At 33.7% G+C, this 23,151-nt stretch overlaps 1 protein-coding gene across 3 annotated transcripts in view; it reads left to right on the top strand.

Moving 5' to 3' along the window:
* Nucleotides 1–23,151, top strand: part of DPYD (dihydropyrimidine dehydrogenase) — a 701,368-nt gene that overhangs the window by 12,277 nt on the left and 665,940 nt on the right. For all 3 annotated transcript variants that reach the window (XM_039869542.1, XM_039869543.1, XM_039869544.1), the window contains one exon: nt 22,838–22,948. In XM_039869542.1, coding sequence (XP_039725476.1) covers nt 22,838–22,948 — 111 coding nt within the window. The remainder of the gene's footprint in view (nt 1–22,837; nt 22,949–23,151) is intronic.

The following is a 23,151-nucleotide window of genomic DNA, read 5'->3' as shown; positions in this document are numbered from 1 at the left end:
TGTTTTAAGCCACTCAGGTTGTAGTAATTTTTTATGGTGGCCCAAGCAAATAAATGCAGATTTTGGTAAGAATTGCAAAGAACCTAGAATATTTGTGGAAGAAGGAAGGGTAGGAGGAAAGATATTTTTGAAGTAGAGATAGTGAGGCTAGGGATGTCTATAACATTTATAAGAGGGGAGATCTTTATTACATTCAAATTCATAGTTTAAGGAAATAATTAGAGTTAAATATTATATTTTAGAGGCCTAGCTATTCTATTAAAGTCCTAGTTGTGCCTCTTTTAGCTTTGTCAGCTTAAGCTGACTTCCCTGTCTCTGAGATGGAGATCATTATCCTTGTTCTGTCTACCTCACGATGTTATTGTTTGAAACAAATGAATTAAGAACAATTCATACCAGCATATGTAAGCTGGTATTATCATGAAGTTGTTTAACTTACAGACATATACAGTCCTTGCATAAGGGGAAAATATGTTTTTATCAAATATGGTAAAGAATCAAGTAGGTAACTTAAAATCCATACTAAAAATGTGTATATTTTTAAAATATATTTTTCAGTGCTTAAGTTACCAACAAAATTTTTATACCTTTATTCAATTGTATAAGTTACTGTTAAGTATCGGCTATATTCTAGGCACTACATTAAATACTATATGGGGGCTGGCTAAAAGATAAATGTGTTTCTCCTAAATGAGTTTATGATACTAAAATGGAATTTGAGGAAAATTCACAAATAACTATAAATCAAGACAGAAAGTGAAAAGTGCTTGGAGGTTAATGTATGCAGGTTATAAATTCATATTCATGCAGCTCAATGATTCAGTTTTACACTGTTTTGATTTTACTTAATAATTGATAGTGAAGAAATTCATGTAAGTTTTGTTACAATCTTCTCCCGTCTTCACTGCAATCTCTAATAATTCAGGGGTCGTAAAATGAGTTGGATGTCTTTTTCCAAGAACAGATGGAGGAGAGCTGACCAGGCCGAAATGCGCCAAGTGTAAGACAGGTGTAGGTACAGGAGCAGGCAGAGTTAAGAGGGGTGAATGTGGGTCTATACACTCACAGCAGTGTTTTTTTCTTGTTGCCTTACTTCCAAACATATTTCCAGCCTTAAAAGATGTCTCAGTTTCAGAAACGATGAAGCCAAGGACATAGTAAGGTTGAACGGTTTGATTAAAGTCAGTAGTAGAGACTAAAACCCATGAAGATGAGCCCAGTTTTACGTGACTGTTTATTCAGACATTAAAATACATGACATGAAAATGAAGAATCAAAGAAGTATAGGAGTGGGAAGTCCTTCAAATGTTACCTCATTTTTTCCTACTGTATGCATTCACAAAATTTCTCAATAAATTGTTTTATATTCAGTTCTTCAAGGAGTCCTTCATATGTGTAAATGAAGCAAAGTATGAATGGCTTTTAATCCACAGGCCAGATGGTTGCAGTGGAGGGAGCTGATGAGATACCATTAATCACTTCTCAACATGGTGTCAACTGACCATTTTGCCCTTTGTCAGGCTACTTTGACCTCTGAAAGGACAGATTCTGTATTTGTTGGACAAAGTAGGAAACATAAATAGGCAAAATGGACTGGGTTGTGGGATTCTATATATCCTTTTCTTTCCCCTTCAGTTTCTATACACTTAGATGTGTGTTTTAAAACTTTCCTTCACTGGACCCCTTTACTGAAAGTACATTTGACTTTTGCATTCAACTCTATAACAATAACGATGCCACTGTCGAGACAAGCCGTTAATACTGTAGGATTTAAAAAAATGTCATTACAAGGCTATGGTCTACGATTACTTTATATTAGCCAACCACTTGCCCCTTTTGCATCTTTAGTACTGTAGAGTTTTGATTTAATTATGCCGTGATGGAAAATACTTAGAGGTATGTATTGTGTTATTATAATTTGCAGTACAATGTTTAAAACAAACAATTTTCTCTACTTCTCAGTTAATCTGAAAATGAAATGAATCAGGAATTATGCATTCATTTAGTTTCTCAATTTTAAAATAGTATACCTTCATAAAAATATGTGGCTTAAAAATAAATATTAACCAGAGTTTGATAACTTTTATTCTTGTAGTCAAGTTTTCTGGTGAAATTAAGTTACACTGACTAGTTATGCAAGTTCTCATGCTGTAACTTAAGCTCACCAGTGCCTTTTCACACCCATGGAAGCTACTTTGGATTGACATGGAACTTTGAGTTCCTTTCATTGTTATAAAGATATTGTCTGTCACTGAAATGTTATGATTGCCTTGCTGCCCAGTGAATCCTATGGAATAATCTCTGAATTATCTCATTGTTTTAATAATGGCATCTTTAAATGTAGTTTAATTTTCATTAGTATAACGAATGCACAAAATAAAAATAAGAAAGAAATGAAGAGGCTCTTTAAGGAAAAGAAATGGTGCTCTCTACTGTTTCTTCCAGTGACATGCTGGTAAAAGATTAATTGGGAGTGGGGGGAGGGAGAGAGAAGGGAAGCCCTGATTTGTAGCGTTTGCTGATTAACATTGGGTAAATACATCTTCTATGGCAGATTTGAAGCCCTAAAAATGTGGAGTTGGAAAATGATGTTAACTATAGGCTCCCAGTGCTCACTGGAGCAGGATCCAGCACACCGTTGACTCTCTGCACCCCTTTCCATCTTCTCCTTGTTTCTATTAGTATTATTCCAATTTCTATTCATCTGTTATATTTGGGGACATTTTTATTTTTGTCTTTGCCATTTGCCTAGGAGTTTTGGAAAAGCACAGTTTTTTTGTTTTTGTTTTTGTTTTTTAAAAGGCCAACTAAAGTTTTAAGTTAAGATTTTTAGAACATTAACTATTTGGATCTCTAGGTTACTCTAGTATAGTTTAACTAATTTAAGTTACCAAATAATGGGCTAGGAAGTGAAAAACAATGAATTTTAGGATAATACCAAGTTTTTCAAGGAATAGATTTTTTTTAATTAATTATTTTTTTATGATGACATTGGTTAACAAAATCCAATAAGTTTCCTCTGTATACTTTACACTGTGTGTTTTCCTCCCATAGTTAGATTTCTTTCTGTCACCACATATTTGACCCCCTTTACCCCATCTACCTCTCCCTTCTACCCTTTATCCTCTGGTAACCACTAGTCTATAGTCCATGTTCACGAGTCTCTGTTCTGTTTATTTGTTGCTTATAGGTTTATATCCCACGTATAAGTGATATCATGTGATTTTCAGCTTTTTCTGTCTGGCTTATTTTGCTTAGCATGATTATCTCGAGGTCCATTCACGTTGTCGCAAATGGCAGTACTTCATCTCTTCTTATGGCTGAGTAATATTCCATCGTATATATGTACCACAACTTCTTTAGCTAATCATCTATCGTAGGACACTTCGGTTGCTTTCATGTCCTGGCCACTGTGAATAATGCTGCTGTGAACATCAGTGTGCAAATATCTCTTTGGATATAGGTTTGCAAGTCTTTGGCGGTAAATACCCAGTAGAGGGATTGCTGGATCATATGGTAGATCAATTCTTAGTTTTTTGAGGAACCTCCATGCTGTTTTCCTTAGTGACTGTACCAATTTGCAGTCCCACCAGCAGTGTATGAGGGTTCCTTTTTCTCTGCATCCTCTCTTGCATTTGTTATTATTTGTCCTATTGATTATAACTACTCTAACAGGTGTAAGATGGTATTTCATTGTGGTTTTGGTTTGTATTTCCCTAATAGCTAGCTATGTTGAGCATCTTTTCAAATATTTGTCGGTCATTTGTATGTCCTCTATGGAGAAGTGTCTGTTCAAGTCCTCTGCCCATATTTTGGTTGGTTCATTTTTGTTGTTGTTGTTGTTGTTATTGAGTTGTATGAGCAAGGAATAGTTTTAAGAAGCATAATTGATCCTAAACATATTGCCATGTTTATAATAGAATTAATTTAATAACCACAGGACATTCCACAGCCTCGCTCATGTTAGATATTGCTTTATTAGACTAGTAATTTTTGCTATTTTAAGATTCTGGTTATAGCAGAAGCTCTACTTTGGAGTGTATACTTGAATTGTGAGAAACACCATTTATATATAGATTTGAAAGTTATCAAATACTTCATCCAATATAAAATAGTAGATAACTCAAAATATTTGGGGTATTTATTATCCTGCATTTTCAGGAGGGTTAAATTTCATTTTAATTAAACTTTTCCAATAAAAATTTATTATAGTCGATGTAACAAATTTTAAGGCAAAAGAAATCTAAGATACATTTCTTTGTCATATTGTTAAACACATTGTTCCTAATCCTTTAAGCTTTTATTTCACTTCATTGTAGATACTACAAGAGATGTATTAATCATCTATCTAGCTCCTTTGTGTCCTTAAATCTTAACAAGTGAGTAAATAGCACGAAAGTTGCTGACAATTAATCCTGCTATGTAATCACGTAGCAACTTGTTACCTTCCATCGTAGAGTCTTCCAGTAAGTCAAATTCTCTTCTATGCCAGCACAATAACCTTAATTATAACTAATATCTATCATCCTTGAGAAAAATGTTTATACCTTCGAATAAGTTTAAGTGCCAGGAAGGCTTATAGAAAGTACGTGGATCTATACAGTGATAGGAAGTATCTTTTATCAAACACCTGGAAGTTATTACAGTTGTTTAACTTAAAATAGAGAATAATAGCTAATTGTTTCCTAGTGGTATGCCTTATTTGAGAAAAGTTTTAAAGGTAAATGGTTCTGTTTAGTGTGCTCCTTTTACAAAATATTCTATGAATAAAATAATAAAGAAATCTCACTAGAAGCTGAATGCTACTAATTTGGTGAAATTATTACTCATTATAGAGCAATACAACTGCTTAAAATTTATTTTCAGTGTGAATCTGTAAAATGACAGCTGAAGTGTAAGAAGCTTTGTATTGAAAGTAATGGTGATAATTTACTCATCTTGAGATGAGTATTTCAATGGCAATGGAAAACTCTTAATGCTTAGAGAATTATTTTAAATAGGGATCATGTAATCTTTCTTGGTGAAATAAAAGAAATCTAGCTTTATCCAATAAATCTGAAACATTGAACTTCTGACCTCTCTCTGGTCCTATTATTTATACATCTTCTGATTCCTGCTTCCAGTCAGATGTAGATAGGGTCAGAGGCCATGCAAAATAGTGGATACCTCCAAATATTTGAGGCCTTCTTTGTAGTAATATTTTTATATGAATTTGGTGATATAGTGAAGTCAAAAGACCTGGTTCTAATCTTGACGGCTTGTAATCTGGGTTGTCCTTTCACCTTATTATGTTCATCTTTAAGTGGATGTCCCTTATGGCTCTAACACTAAGGGAGTGCAATGCAATTCACTACAAGCTTCCTTTATATTATGTCCTATACAAGATATTGAAGATACTGAGATGAGTCATAGCCAGCTATTATACTCGATAAGCTCAAAGTCTAGTGGAAAAGACAGTTACATAAGGGGAAAATTTTAGACAGTGTAGATTTCAATGAAAATACATAATCTAATAATGTATGTAAAAAATTTTATAAATCGAAAGTGTTAAGTACGTAATTTCTATTATAGCGGAAGTAGTGTTACTTGACATTTCTCAGTTGTAAACTGTATTTTTGGGACTAGAGCATCTGTGATTACAGTTAAGGAAAAATCTTAGCTTTTCAGATAAGATGTCTGGATTTATTTCAAATCCAATAATTGAAAGGCACTTGAAACATGCTATATTTCACTGTCAACTTTTTTTTACTCCATGTATAATTTATAAGATGATACGAATATTCAAATGATGTGCCAAAAAGAATCGAACTTTTTTCCTAAGTTAGTTCTCTATCTCAATTTTTATTTTCTGTAATTACCATTCCCCTTGTGTCACAAATTGTTGACATTGGAGGTACATTTATTTTTATGTCTCTTCACAACCTATATTCATTGACATCAACTCCTGCTAGAACTTTCTTAATAATTTTTCTAAGTTTTGCCTCTTTTTCTTTGTTTAAACTAACTATAGGTATTTGATGTGTACCAGAAAGTTTATTAGATGTTGTGGCTATTAGACAGATTATAGACTTTTCTTTAAGTATGACTTATGTGCCCCAAAGCAAGACAGATTTCATTATTTACATTGAATATACAGCAATCCTTCAGTTACATTAAAAATAAATATGAAGCTAATATTATTGCTGCCTATGGAGAAAGTACAGCGTACTGATTAACAGTGTAGTATCTGAAGCCCATACATGTGGGTTAGAATCTCTGTCACTTTCTGGGCAAATTACTCAGCCTTCTTGTAATTTTGTTTCCTTGCCTGTAAACCGGCAATAATAATTCTAATGGCATCATAGGATTATTGTGACGATCAACTTAGAAAACACTTAGCAAGATGCCTGACATACTAGAGTTCCACATTCAACATCAGCTATTAATAAACAGTCATTTGATGGAAGAACATTAGAAAATGTGTATAAGTATTTTTTTCAAGAGGTATAAAATTTTGAAAAAAAGGAGTTAAACTGACTTCTTGTTTGAAATATGTATTAGGCTGAGAACAAATCCTGAAATTAAGTCAGAGAATATTGATAGGGATGGTGTATCTTGGGAACTCTGAAGAATGTTCTCTCCCATAGCCTTATAGGAGGTGTTTAACACAGCTTGGTTGGGAGTGTGGATTCAAGGGAGAGAGTTCCGTGCAGGGGATGATTATGGGTAGTTTCCAGAAAACACTTTATAAGGGAACATTGGGTAAATTTTTATTCATATCATTTTGCCATATCATAAAAAATTCATATCAGTTAAAATAGAGAAACCTATTAGCAGTCGACATCAATGAAGATTAAAATGAATCATTTTTTTTTCTGTGCTGGCACAACATTTTCATTGATCATTTTTTGAAGTGAGTAATTTTTGGTTTAGGATTTTTGACATCTTGATAGATTTTAAGAAAAACACTAACTTATGGTGATATGATTTCCCATTTGTCTTTTAAGCACATAAGCCAAATGCTTTCATTTTGACACTTATTTACATTCTGGATCTGACTATTTTTTCCTTGCTGATTGGTCTATCAGTGCTTCCCATACCTAGTTGGCTACCAGAATCACCTCAGGCACAGTAAGAACCAGATTATGGGGCATAATATAGAAAATAATAATAAAAGTGGATTAAACAAGACAGTAACATTTCTTTCTCATGTAAGGAAGTCCAGAGATATGTAGTACAGAACATGCAGTACCTTTTTCTTGTCAACAGGTTTCTATGTTTCCACTCTGATATCCCCCAGCCCACCTTGCTATTCAAGTTGGAAGTTAGAGCTGCCAAAGAAGGAGGGAAGGGGAAAAGGATGGTGCATCTCTCCCTTTAATGACACTTCTTCAAATATCCACACTTCCAAATATGTCTTATTGGCTGGTACTTAGTTGAGTATAAAACAGTGGAGAATTCACTCTGTTGCCATTTTGAGAATTTTTCTATGTTTATTTTTCCTTTTGTCAAGTTGTTTTATAAAGTTAAGCTATGTAAGAGGGAGTGGGCATTAAAATATGATTCTCTTGTCTCTACTTCTGTTTCTGCTCTAGGTAGAGTAATAGGGAATAGGTGTACGTTTTCTGTCAGAAATCTCCAAGACTCTCCAGCTCATTAATTCACTAGAAGTAGTCATAGAACTTGGAAGTTGTTATATTCATGGTTGCAGTTTATTATAATGAAAGATAGATTAAAGTCAACAAAGAGAAAAGACACGTAGGCAAAAGAGGAAATCAGATGCGTCTTCCAGGTATCCTCTTTCAATGGAGTTATACTGGACGTGTTTAATACCCCCCAGCAATGATGTGTGATGTTGCATGAAGTGTTGCCAACCAGGGAGGCTGAACTAAGTCTTAGTGTCCAGGGTTTTTACTGGGCATTAGTCGTGTAGGCATGTATTGCTGCATGACTGATTTCAGATACCCAAACTCCAGAGCAACAGAGAAAAACCAGATGTTCATCATTAACCACATTGTTAGCATTAACAATCTAATCAAACTGGTATAGCATGGCCCACGGCCTTCAGCATACAAAACCACTCTTGTCAGAGCATTGTCAGCTTGGTTCCAGGAGTAGGTCAAGGACCATTTCTGAAAATCGGCCTTTTTGAGGGAATGTGCAGGATCCAAGCAACTCAAGCCTACTGAATTAAACCTTTCCTGCATAAATTTCTACCTGAAACAATAAAAAGAAAAAAAATGTAAAAGTGGTTTTCAAAGTAGTGGATATCAGGCAACAAAAGATAGTTATCCTTGAGAGATGACGGTAAACAAATGAGGAGAGCCCCAATATTTCCCCAGCTTACTCTCTTGAGAGAGTTTACAAGCTTCAGCTCAGGAAATGGGAACCCACAGAGAACCTGGTGGACTCCCTCGGTTGAAGAAACAGAGCTAAGAGTCTAAGGAGACTAAGAAGCTAGAGTTTGTAAAATGGACTAACAGATAAGAGAGCTTCTCAAAGAGAAATCTGGAGATCTGCAGAGGGTCCCCAGAGAGTCTAACACAGAGTAATAATCAGTGTATGAATGTAAGAAAAATGACCCTAGGCTAGGTAAAAACAATATGAGAGAACTAGGAGAAACAGTACCTGATATTAACACTGGTCTGGGAAGAGTGCCTGCTTCCACCAGCCAGAATGGAAACCTCATGATTCATAGGACAATGGGTACTGAGGAATTTTGTGCTTCAGTAGTTTGAAATAATTAGCCCTAGACCAGTGTTCAGGTACCATCTCACAAATCTTACAAGCAAGACCTGAAAGGATCAAGCTACTTCCACATAAGTCAACTGTGTCTTAGAATAAAACTCAAGAATATTTATAAGAATACGATAACATCCTATACCCAACAAGGTGAAATCCGCAATACCTGACATCCAATTAAAAATTGCCAGTCATATTTGAAAAGAAGGTGGAAAATACAACCCATAATGAAGATAACAATTAATTGAAACAACTTAAAACTGACACAGATGTTAGAATTAGCAGAGAACATTAAAACACTTATTATAACTATTCCACATGTTCAAAAAGATAATAGAGGCATAGGAAAGAAAAGAGCCAACTGAACTCCTAGAAATGGTAACTACAATGTCTTAAGAGGAAGGATGCACTGAGTAGGATTAAGAATATATTAGATATTTCAGAAGAAAACATAATGAACTTGAGCATGTAGCAATACTAACTATCCAAAATGAAACAGAGAAAAATGAATAGCCGTGTAACAACTTCCGTGATCTAATATACGTGTAAATGGAATCCCCCAAGGAGGGGTGTGGTGAAGGGGTGGGAAGACATTGAAAAAATAAAGGTCAAAAAGCCCAATGAAGCCCATGCAGAAGACATATGAAGAAAACTATAAGCAAGGCATAATATAATCAATTTGCTCAAAAGCAGTGATAAAGAAAAAATTCTAAAACAGTCAGAGTTAAAAAAGGCATACTAGATATAGAAGAACAAAGATAAGGTAAAAACAGATAGCTTGTTGGAAATAAGAGAGAAGACAGCAGAACAACATGTTTGAAATACTGGGGCAGGAGAGAAAAGCTCTTAACTTAGAATTTTATATACCCAGTGAAATTAGTGTTTGAAAACTAAGTGAAAAAAGACTTTTTTCAGACATAAAAAGCTGAAAGAATTTTATCAGCAGCAGGCTTGCACTATGAGCAATGTCAAAGGAAGTCATGTTCTTCCAACTAGAAGGAGAAGGATACCAGGTAGAATATGGATTTACATAAAGGAAGATAAAACTACAAAAATGGTGACTACATGGGTAAATATATGATTTTTACTTATATACATAGTCATTAAAAGATAATGGCTGTTTAAATAAAAATATATAGTGTGGATTTATAACATATAAAAATAAAATACAGTGGGGGTACACCTTGAGAACATTGTGCTAAGTGAAATAAACCAGCTACGAAAGACTATCTATTGTGTGATTCTATTTATATGATATGTCCGGAATAGGTGAATTTATAGCAAGAAAACAAATAACCCAATTAAAAATGGACACAGTCCCTAAACAGACATTTCTCAAAAGAAGACATACAAATGACCAACAGGTATATGAAAAGGTGTTCAACATCTCTAACCATCAGCAAAAAACGAATATAAACTACAATGAGATACCACCTCACATCTGTTAAAATGGCTTTTATCAAAAAAGTAAATGATAACATGTGCTGGTGAGTATATAGAGAAAAGAGAACCTGTGCACTGTTGGTGGGAATGTAAATTGATGCAGCCATTATGGAAAAGGGTATAGATGTCACGAAAAAAATTAAAAGATAAAACTATGATCTAGTAATCACACTTCTAGGTATATATCTAAAGGATAGATATTTTTATCTGAAGAGATATTTGCACTCCTATATTCATTGCAGTGCTATTCACAATAGCCAAGTTATAGAAACAACTCAAGTGTCCATCAATGGATGAATGGATAATAGATAAATAAAATGTGGTATATACATGCAGTGGAATATTATTCAGCCATCGAAAGAAGGAAATTCTGCCATTTGTGACCTTATGGATAAACCTGGAGGACATTATACTAAATGAAGTAGGCCAGACACAGAAAGACAAATATTGTATGATCTCACCTGTATGTTGAATCTAAAAACATCAAATTCATGGAAGCAGAGATTAGAATGGTGGTGTCCAGAGGCTGGAGAATGGGGGAAATGGAGAGATGATGGTCAAAGGGTACAAAGTTTCAGTTAAGCAGGGTGAGTAAGTTCTAGAGATTAAATATCTACAACGCGGTGACTAGTTAATAATGTTATGTTGTGTACTTAACATATACTAAGAATAGATTTAAATGTTCTCACAAAAATAATAAAACAGTTAACTATGTGATGTGATGGGTATATTAATTAGCTTGATTTTGGTAATCATTTTATGATGTGTATGTATATCAATGCATCACACTGTATACTTTAAATATATACAATTTTTATTTGTCAATTATACCTCCATAAAGCTGGAAAAAATAGACCCATAGAGTCAGAAAGTAGCTTAATGATTGCCTTAAGCTGGGTATTTGGGAGAAATAGGAAGTGACTGCTAATGGGTATGGATTTTTTTTTTGGGGGAGAAAGATTGATGAAATGTTCTAAAATTGATTATGATAATGATTGTACAACTGTGACTGTACTAAAAGCCATTGAATTGTACATTTTAAATGGGTAAATTGTGTGGTAAGTGAATTATATCTCAATAAAGCTTTTGTACAAAAATTACTTGAAAAAAAGCAGTAAATGTGAAAAAAAAGGTAAAATGTATGGCAACAATAGCACAAAGAGAAGTATTAGGCAATATGTTTGTTATCAGAGACTGACAATAGCATTTTCCAGTAGTGATCACAGGGGAAACTTACTTGCAGTGAAGACCCAGTGGGTGGCTGAACGTTCCTCTCTCTTCAGTTGGAAATATGCTTGAATTCTTCTGTGAAGGGTTCATGCCCTTTTCCTATTATCTAATAGCGTTTTCTTTGATAAATTTGATTGATACAGTTCAATGAGTGTTTGGAATAGGGTTCCTGAATTAGACTGGGAAATCAAATGTTAATATCTAAAGTCCACTCCAACTCTAATAAACTAAATCCTAGAGGCCCAAAGAAGATGCAGAGTTAATTTTATTCACCCCTGGAAGGAAACTAGTTCAGGTCAAGTAGTATTTAATTACAACTGAAGAGTAGTAAGAGACATTATTTCTTTACATCTTACTTTAGGTTTAAATTTAAATGATTTAAAATGAGATATTTATGCCTCTAAGTCGGAATTGCTAGATCATGTTTGATAAAGTACTGAGATACCATGATCTGACTTAATACTGTGTATTTTCCAGTAGCTAATACTACTTTTTAAAAGTGAGCATTCTTTGTAGGCACTCAAACAAAGGGCGGTCATTAAGAATACAAGATATAACTTACTAATTAAGAGAAAAGTGGCTTAAATAGTAATTATATACATGTTATATAATTTAAAATATTTAGTACACAAGATCACATCTTTCTAATAGAACTGAAATAATCTTATTTCAGATATAGTTTTGATTTTTCTTCCTTTTAAAAGCTTTTCATGATACCAACAGTCTTTCTCCACATTAGTAAATATTCTTTTAAACATGATTTTTAGTAGGTATGTATATTACTCCACTATAGACTAACCATAATTTAACATTTCTCTTCCTGCCAGTTTTTTGTTGTTATAAATAATAAACCACACTTTTTCCTAAGGGCAGTTTCTTAAAGGATCTATTTTTTATTTTAACAATTACAACAGACGCATTTAAAAAAATACACATCCTTCAAATCTAGCCCTTCCTAGACTCAACATCTGAGCTGTTCATGCTTTACTCTATGAACATACTTAAACCACTGTATTTTCATTTATTCTTGCCTACTTCCTGCAGTGGTTTGCACCTTCTTTTGTTGTAGGAACCATGTTTTTCATATGTTGGAGATGTCTATGTTGTATAATAAAATCTAAAGTTTTGACCCTAGGACGTTTTTAGAGTGGATAATAAGTAATTCATTTGTTTTCTTGATAGAGCTTGTTGCTGACATTATGTTATCACAGATTACAAGTTTTACCTCAAAGTGTTTCAGTTCTGCTTCAGTGAGTGAGTTGCATGATAAAAACCATTGAATGAAAGTGAGGAAAACAGTGACCTTCCATTTTGGAGTAGTTAATGATTATATGGCTTAAAATATTTGTAAGTGGTGGCAACTACTCTTCGTCCTCTGCAATAGAATGAACATCAAGAAGAAAACAGAATTCTGTTTGTTTTGCCAGCATCGAAGTCCTTCTACGCTCCAATGGGAGTTTCTCGCTGCTTTTTGAGACTGTTTTGCTAAGGAATTTTTCTCATTAACAATTTATTTTTGCATATTTTTACAAATGAAGTATTATACTTGGTTTTGAAGATAGGAGGATATATAAATTATATACTTTCTTTTGAGGGTTTTACTGACTCAGTTTGATGGGAAATGCTATATGTATATTAATAATTATTTGATATCATGTCTGATGTGTCAGATAAATGACAATGGCAATAGGTTCTCCAAAATTTCATGGGTACAATGTGAAGAGAGGGAGAGACATTTCTTAATTTTCGGAGGAAATGGTTCTTAGTTAAAATTTAAAGAAAAGTTAACATAAAGTGGCTGCATCCTAAACATAGGTAGTGATGTGAGCAGAGGTATGGATGTAAGATTGTACATAGGTTCAAAAAACAAGTGGGTGAGAGTGGTGGTAGGCTGGAGAGGTAGATGGGAACCAAATTGAATAGCAAGGTGATACTTTTTATTGGTATTGTGTCTGTACTGTGAAGCCATTTAACCTTTGCATGTGTGTGTGCACTCATTTGTATGAGTGTATGGAGGATAAGAAAGAGAAAAAAGTACAAACTTGAAATGAATAGTTCAATTAAGAGAGTACTATTATGTTATGATCCAAGCATACTGCAAGATCTGCAGTAGGTTGGAGAAATACAAAATGCTAAGGACAGGCCAGATGTGATCAACATAGACTGGCATCGTGTGGGTTTAAAGAACAAAAGTAATAATTATAGACTGACCACAATATGAAGTCCAATCTACTGGAGAAGTGGTGGTATTATTGACAGAAGTCAAGTGGGGTTAAAAAGTTGTGAGAAAAAAGGCAATGCATTGCTTTTTGAAGTGAAGTAACTGAGATAATGATGGAACATGCAAGTAGGTAATTTGGCATTCAGTGAAGTGGATGAGATCTCCTGCTTTGCCATGTAGATATAAAACTCAGCTGCAGAAAACTAATCATTGGTAGAGGGGCATGCTGTAGAGGTCCAAGTGGGGAAATGGACTTCCTTGTGACTTCTTTGTGGTAAAGGGGAGAAACAGAAGTCACAAAAGTACAGATAGTGAATAAAAAAATAAGACTTAATGTCATGATGTCAGGGAAACCAAAGCCGATGAGTTTCTGGAATTGAAAAGCAAATTACAGTATTGAATACTACATAACAATTATGCAGAATGGAGAATTGTACTAAGGCTAATAGCATAATAATAAAAAATGTTTTCAAGTGTAAAAAATTTTCTTGATTTTAAATAGTTCGGCTCCCCAACTTTCCATATATTCCTTGCCACACTCTTATCCTTCTCAAAAGAAAGAGTATCTTATGATAATCCTTTATATTAGTAACGTCCAAAAATTAATTGGTTTTTAAAAATTATTTTAGTTCTTATTTCTGATATAAGTCACTTGCTAGCCCATGCATGTTTCCTTTTGGCTGTTAACCATATCAATGAAGGACAACTAGTCAATCATTACTGTATTGTAATTTTGTGAACCTGAAAATCATGCTACTTGCTCAATTTAGTTAATTTTTAAAGAATGTAAACTCAATTAGCACAGATCTTACTTCCTTTTTTCTGTTTAAGTCTTGTTTTCTAGCTTTTCTATTTGTTGGCCAAGTACTGCTTTATTTTTAGCATGCTGGTATACACTTAGCCTCTCTTAAACTAAAATGTAAATATAACTCTTTTGAAAACCAGTGTATCTTATACACAAAAGTTAATAGATTAAGGGTAAATCATAATAATTACTTTGAAGCCAAACAATTTCTGTAAAGCGAGTTTTGAAATAAACTGAATAATTTTTCTTGAATGAAAAAGTATAAATTTTTCAAATAAGAATTTTCTTAGTTACCCTGGTGAATTTTTTTTGGTAATGTAATAATCCTAATCAGTTCTCTCCTTTCATAATTTATCTTATGTTTTTATACATAGATTCATATATTTGCTCAAATCTTGTAAATACAAAGTATTATTTTAACATGGATTTTTATAGTTATGCCTTTTCCAAATATTGATTTTTCATTTAGCTATATAATGCATGGATGCTTTGCAGCATTATACTAAGTAAAAAAGCAATTTATAATTAAAGTAGTGAAATTTTACAATAAAATAGCTGTAGTACAGATTCTCATCTCTTTTGATATTACTTTATAAGTATTTGTACATAATATGTATTTTCAGTTCCTGCAATGAAAATATATAAATAGCACATAAATTAGTATGCATATTATTAATGATTTGCTATTTAAATGGTTTTAAGAATGAAGGAAGACATAATTAATGGCTATTATTAATTTATTTGTTAATGTGGTTTTTGTTTTTTTAATTTAAACAATATAATATTATACCTTTTTTGTTTTTCTGAAGTTTCTTCTTGATAAGTAAATAAATAAAACTGTGGACTTAAAGTGGTACCATTTGCAATCTTAAGGTAAAGCTACCTTTTAAGTTAACGCTCAGTATTAGCATCATTTGCATAGTTCCACAGAGAGTAGAACCCTTTCCATGACTGTTACAGATTGAATGTTTGTATCTCCCTTAAATTTCATATGTTGAAGTCCCGACACTCAATTGATAGTATTTGGAGATGGGGCCTTTGGGAAGTAATTAGGGATAGATGAGGTCATGAGAGAGGCCTCATAATGAGGGTAGTGCCTTACAATAAGAGACACAAGAGAGCCCTTTGTGTCTCTCTACCCTGTGAGGACACAGTGAGTAGGTGGCTGTCTCAAGCCAGGAAGTGGACTTTCACTGAATAGACCAGCACCTTCATCTTGGAATTCTCAGCCTCCAGAACTGTGAAAAAGAAATGTCTGTTGTTTAAGCCATTTAATTTCTGAGATTCTTTCATAGCATCCAGAGCTGACTAGTATAATGTCTAATTCCAACCACCTTTGGAATGCTGTGTTCTGTATTAAAAATTGATATCAAATGTATAAGTTATGGTTCCTATGTTTGAGTTCTCAATCTTTTCTGAAAAACGATAAAAAAAAAGTTTTTTTCCAATTCGAGAGCACTAAGGTGCCTGGTGTGTGGTGTGTATTCTGTAAGTGAAGGAAAGTCACTGGGCCTTGCAAAGCCAAACCACGCTTCAGGTGGCAGACCTTTGCTTGTTGAATAGGAGAGTGACGTGGTGAATGTGATATTTTAAGACGCATGAACTATTTTATTTGTGTTAACTATTTGTTCAATAGGAATGAATCAAATTTCCCAGGCAGTGTGACTAGCATTCTCAGGGGTTCATTCACTTCCAGTTGATGAGGTTTTTGATGTTTTATAAATTCATCACTTTTGGTCTTTTCTAGGAAGGAAATTTAATGTGAATTCACCTAAACATGTTGGGACCAAAGGTCACGAATTATATACTGTCTTATGCATTATAAAATGATATCTACATTGCTGTATGTATGTAGTGGATTTTAAAAGTCTGTATTTGAATTTTGTGACGCTTTCACACTGCCATATTAATTTGTGAAGAGCATATTGCATTTTTTAGGCAGTCTGCCTTTGAAATTACTGGCTTAGGGCGAAGATATGTACAGGGACTGATGACTTTCACTTGGGATACATCTCTATTTTTTATTCTTTTTCATAGTTATGCTTTCACCTGTTGCCTTTATTTTTCATATTCCTGTACTTTAGAAAAATGATTCCCATGTATATATTCAGAAGTGGCAATATAGCAGCAGGAATACACATTGGTTAAATGGAGTCTAAAATCTAGTTCTATCACATACTAACTAATAACATGTAATAAGCACTTACTGCATGCATCATTCTTTGTGGTTTTATGTATCATCTTATTTAATCCTCCAAACAACCCTATGAGGCAGCTACTATTACTAATCACCATTTTATAGTTGAAGCAGTAGAGAGATCAAGAGTTTAAGTAACCAGAAAAAATGGAAGGCTAAGATCTAAGTCCAAATTTAACCTCAAACACGGTGCAGAGTGCAAAGTGCTTAGTGAATACTTAATAAAATGAGAGTTGTAAGAATTAGGGCTGTCAGAGACTCTTTCTTTATTAGTTATTTATCAACTGCAATGAGTTAGGCATTGCACATGAAGGAAAAACTGATCTTTGTATAGAGCTAGTAAATAAAAAAGTGGAAGTTAAATTACTTGGAAAGGTAATCCAAGCTAAAGGAAAAGAAGCCTGACCAGGGCAAAGAATGGGAGTGTATTTAAAAAATTATGAAAATGTGAAAGACCTTGAGCAGGACTGATTATCATGGATTTCTAAGGTTTTAGACCTTGAGATTGTTTGTTGGCATAGGGTTCAAAATTATTCCCTTTTCTCCCAACCCAGTGGGAGACTGGCCATATCAGTCTGAGTTTATCCAAGAACCAAAGGTACCTTGGTAAATTCCTAAAATACTTCTTTAAATTTACCCTACACTATGACTTCCGACATATGTGGCAAAGGATGAGATAATTGCTTGAGATTGATAAGCAAGTAAGTACTGAAAAGTTCAGTTCTCTATCCATCAACATTTGTTAGCATGTTGTCTGAATGAAGCAACAGATACTGATCTAAAGTATAAATCAAAAGGTATTTCTGTTTTCCTGTTAGCTAGAATGTTTATTGAGGTGAAAAATGGCAGCACAGTATAATGTTTTATCAAGATCAAGATATTTATGCCCAATTATCAAAACATGAGAAATGCAAGTTTTTTATTTTATTTTTTTTTACTTGATGCTCTGGAAGGTAGGAGACAACTTATAGTAGACTTAGCATAAGCCATTGAAGACAAAATTTAGGGATAATTTAAATAAGACAAAATATACATCAAGTTCAGCCTGTAAATCTAAAATGTCAGTGTGTGTGCATCATTTTAATGGCTCAGAATTATAGAAAGTAATGACCAGTACTGAAGAGGAAAACATTTGTTTATAATTTAAAATGCAAAGAGTGAAAGATGCTTAATGGCTCATTATGTTTGGAAAATCAATATTGTGATATAAAACAAAGCCATATTTTTAGAAAGAAGACATGTTGTCTGGGTGACTCTCAAATAGTATTACAGTTCCAATATTTTCAGGCTATGACTTAATGATTTTATTTGAGAAGTAAGGACCTGTGGTTGTAGTCAATCTGGACTCTTTTTGTGCTCTCTCTGTTAGTATGGAAATATACCTCTAAGATGCAGAATTCTAGTTTGTATATTGCAACATTATAACCATTTCCCAGAATAGTGTTGACAGACAACTGCAGTGACAATACATAACCCTGATTTGATCTCTTGCGTAAGCGTCTCATATTCTTTCATTTCCTAAACTAAGTAAAGTCGGTGAAGTGAAATGTTATCAAATTCTGTTATTCTGCCTCTAGAATCATCAGTACATTTTTATTGTGTTACTGAAAGTGATTGGGAAAGGTAAAGGCCAAATTCTTTGCATGGGAGAAAATCTCCCTCTGTAAGTAAAATATCTTAAATTTGAAAGGGTTAACAGGCCTCTTTAAGTGCTCAATTTATCTAGAGAGGGAAACCCGTGATCCTGTTAGAACCTGGCTTTGGTTATTTCTTAGGAAGAATGTAATTTAGAATTCTCCTGTATTCTGCCAGCTCTTTAGTTATTGATGATATTGACATTTAGTTTTAAAAAGTCTTGCTTTTGAAAATTGTTTTTAACAGCTCTCAAACACTCATGTCCTGTATTTTTATTTTATACACTTTTCATTTGGGATATTATTAAGTCAAATCCTTGGTAACCATTTTCCACAATTCAATTTATTTTTACCCAAGATCCATTAAATTCAAGTCACTGCCTTTTTGCAAAAGGTTAACCCAATATTTTATGTTATGTTATACTTTCTACTTATGCTATGTAAAGGAAAAGTTACCGTGATAAACAGCCAATAAATTGCATTCGGAGTGCTTATTCTCAGAAGTTACATTACTCTGCTGACATAGATAAACATAATCATTTATCACAATATGGATTATGAGAGTAAAAACTAAAATAAATGCAGCTGTCTTTCTTGCATGTTACACAGGTTTTTTTATTGTTTGTTTTTGCTTTAAATGTTGGGCACAATAACTACCTTTAAAAAATGTCATCTTTTTATTTATTGGTTTGAATTAATGTAAGATTAGTAATGGTTCAAGGTTAAATTACTAGACAAAAAAACTGCATTTATTTTATAATAAGAAAATATTTTTAATTTTTTGTATAAAAATGACAATAATTATATTTTTAGTGTTGGCTCCTATTAATAGGTTGCTTTGGCATTATTTTCTAAGGAATAAACCATTTAAGACTTATGACTCACTTGGATGTTTGCTGTCCAGAAGATATGGACATGTAAACAGATAGATTGAAAAATATTATGTCCATTATATATAAGAATTACTAAAACTAATCATCATTTCTATTGGGCCAATAAATTAAGTCCCAAAGATGTTTCTTAGAGTAAATAGAGAATATAATGAAATCCACAGAATGTAGAATTTAGTGATTTTTTTTTTTTTTTGTTAACAGCTTTATTGAGATATAATTCACATACCACACCATTCACCCATATGAAGTGTAGAATTCTGAGGCTTTTAATATATTCACAGTTGTGCTACCATCACCACAATAAATTTTATTACCCCCAAAAGAAACTATGTTCCTTTTAGCAGGACTCATTTTTCTCTAATTCCCCAGCTCCTGGAAACCACAATCTACTTTCCGTCTCTATAAATTTGCCTATTCTGGACATTTTATATAAATGGAATTATACAATATGTGGTATTTAATAACTGGCTTCTCTCAGCATAAGATTTACTATGTTTATGTTGTATGTGAATTCCCCAAATTTCTTTCTGTTATTGATATCTAATTCCATTCCATTGTGGTTGGAGAATGATTTTGTGTAATTTTAAGTTTTTCAAATTCCTTGAGACTTGTTTTATGGCCTAGCATATGGTCTATCCTAGAAAATGTTCCAGGCACACTTGAAAAGAATGCGCATTCTGCTGCTGTTGGGTGGAGTGTTCTATAGATATCTATTAGGTCTAAATGATTTAGAATGCCGTTTAAGTCTATTTCTTTTTTGTTATTTTGCCTTGAGCATAAGATTCTTGGTTGATAGGTTTTTTTTCTCAGTACTTTGAAAATCTCATCTCACTACCTTATGACATCTATTGTTCCATATGTGAAGGATGTGAAGTCAGCTGTTAAACTCAGAGTTCTCTTGTACACCATGAAGGATTTTTTTCTCTTGCTGCTTCCAAGACTTTCTTTTTGGTGTTGAGTTTTAGGATTTTTACTACCATGTTTATGTGTGGACTCTTTATTGAGATTTTGGATGTATAGTTTAAGTGGTTTTTTTCTTTCTTTCTTTCTTTCTTTCTTTCTTTCTTTCTTTCTTTCTTTCTTTCTTTCTTTCTTTCTTTCTTTCTTTCTCTCTTTCTCTTTTAAATCAAATTTGGGAAGTTTTCAGTCATTACTTCTTATATTTTTTCCCCCTCCTTTCTTTCCTCTCTTTGTACTCCCATTACAATGTTTTGGTTTACTTAATAGTGTACCACATATCTTTAAGTGTCAATCTTTTTATTCTTTTTTTTCTCTCTGTTCATCAGATTGCATAATCTCTCTTGATCTATATTTGTTTGTTGATCTTTTACCAGTTCAAATCTACTACTGACTCCCTCAACCAAGTTTTTTTAAATTTAATTATTGTGCAGTTTTCAGCTCCAGAATGTCCATTTGTCTTTTTTCTTATAAATTTTTCTCTATATGGATGTTCTGTATTTGTTGAGACATTGTCATCATACCTTCCTTCTAATGCCTGCTTTAAAGTTTTTGATAAATTTGACACCTGAGTCCTCTGAAAGGCAGTTTCTGTTGCCTGCTTTTTTTCCTTATATGGATCACACAATCCTATTTCTTTGAATGTCTTATTGTTTTTTAATTAAAAACTGAACATTTTAGGTAACAAATTTTAGCAATTCTGGATACTAGTACCTCCTCCCCTCCCCCCAGATGGAGGCTTGTTATTGTTTGCTTATTTGTCTGATGACTTGATGGATTATTTCAGGGAAGTTTATTTCCCTCACAGTGTGAACCTCTGATGGCACTCACATAGGGTGAAGACTTGGGCATGTGCATAATAACTGTGATGACAGTGGTTTTAACAGGGCTCTCTATGCCTTTTCCCCTGATTGCTCTGTTAAACTATCTACTTGTGTTGGTACCACACCCAGCTATTAGTCTCCATTGATTTCTGGTTGATTGTTCTATTATTTTTGACAATGCCTTAGGGTACAAATTGCCCTACAGTGAGATTCAATTAAATTTGAGTTTCTTTGCAGGGGCAGTTTTTGAGATGAATCTGAGATTTCGTGTGATCCCAGGGGAGCTGTTCTTAGTTATTTCTTTCCCTGATTCTCTCTGGTAAACTATCTGCCTTATGATTTAGTTTGTTACCGTCTTGGAGTTGCCAGCCTCCTCTTAGTTGTTTGCCATCAAAATCTTTATTGTTTTTGAGAGTGCCCTTAGGCTTGAACTTCTCCACATAGTAAGTCAAATAAAGTCAGTTCCTTTTGGGAGAGCTGTCTGTTCTTATGGCCTTCCTCTTCCTTGTAGAAAAATCTCTGAGCCACAGCCCCAGAGCTAGGGACGGTGACAGTGGCCTGCTTCTCTCAGCGTGACTCCCTTGCTTTATGAGCAGGGCACTGGTGTAGGCAGTAGCCTCTGCTTTTGGTTTGCTTTTCCTAGTGTGCTAACTCCAGACTGTGAGTAAGCTGAGCTGAGGGTGATTAGGACCCCAGAGTTGTTGGCATGCTGCTCCCGAGGTAGATCCTCTTCCTTGTTAGTGGGAACTGGTCCAAGCAAGGGAGCTCCTGACTTCTCAGCTGCACATTCCTGGAGTTTAGCTGCAGTGTAGTGGGTAGCCGTGTGGCGGGGGAAGGGGTACAGTAGAGGGGAAGGAGATGAGAAATACTGACGGCCTGCTCCTCCCTGGGAGAAACCACAACCTTAACTAGAAGCCGTGGGTAGAGGGGTCCCTGTGTTTTGGCTGCACTCACCTGAGGGGAATTTCTGTTATGCTGAACTGGGAATGTGGAGAGTGGAAGCAACTTGTACTTTAAATGCCATAGACCCTCACCATTCTTACCAGCTTTTAATAGATTTTTCTTTAATAAGTGTTTCTTCATTTGCTGTCTGACATTAAGGCAATTTCTGGAGACTTTAAAAGTGTCTTACTTTTATTAATTTTTATCAGTTATGTTTGTTTTGCCGGGGAGTTGATCTACAGAGGTCCACATACCACCCTCTGCAAGTGACCCCTAATGGTTATGTTTTAAAGGCTTGCCGAAGACAGGGCTTTGAAATCAATTCTTCATTGAGTTACTCAGATGCTGTATAATATTATTTACATATGTAGTTTAAATGGCTTCTATTCTACTTTATACCTCACACAGTCATAGTAAAATGTAAATTTTATCTTTGGATGTATTTGAATATAAGCCCAACTCTCAGAAAAACTGAGTCCTAATTTGGTCCCTTTGCATATTAATTGTGAGATCTCTAGCAGGTTACTTAACTATCCTGAATTTATTTGAGATGATAATAGTTGATGTAAGTTAAATTAGATAGTGCATGTGAAAGCAATTTGTAAACTCTGAAAACCTAAAAGTGAGGAATATTGTTATACTATTTTAAATCAAATCTAGAATAAGGTACCTCTTTTTCTGATATTCTCATCTAAAAATACTAAGTATAGAATTTCTATTAAGAGCCATTTGTTATGATTTTAAGATCCTTCATATTATCATTAATAAATACTCTTATAAAATCAGCTAGGATATCACTTAATAAATGATGACTTGAGATAAGTTTGTTGTGGTATTATGATAGTATAAGGGGAAAACAACATTTTTAGTATACATCTTTAGTATATTTTAGTATATGTCAAAATAATAAGTTGAATTTTTAATGTTGATATATTTACAAATGTTTATACATTATTTATACTGTCTTCAGAGTATCCTGGCTTTAAATCCTCGAATACAAACTCATGCAACTCTGCGTTCCACTTTGGCTAAAAAATTGGACAAGAAGCATTGGAAAAGAAATCCCGATAAGAACTGCTTTGTAAGTACCACTGATACATGATTTCACACTGAGAATTATTTTACAATATCTACACATCGTAAGACAAAATTGTACATATACTTAGAAATACAATTAAATATGTGTAAAGTACAGCCGTGATTTTTTTTCTTATTTTAAATATTTTATATTTGAATAATCTCAAAAGTGTGCTAAATTTTACTTCTTAAAAAGCCTGTTGAAAT

Source organism: Pteropus medius, unplaced genomic scaffold (assembly GCF_902729225.1).
Source record: "Pteropus medius unplaced genomic scaffold, Ma_sr-lr_union100, whole genome shotgun sequence".
NCBI classification, from domain to species: Eukaryota; Metazoa; Chordata; class Mammalia; order Chiroptera; family Pteropodidae; genus Pteropus; species Pteropus medius.
This window is presented reverse-complemented; position numbering and strand designations above follow the sequence as displayed.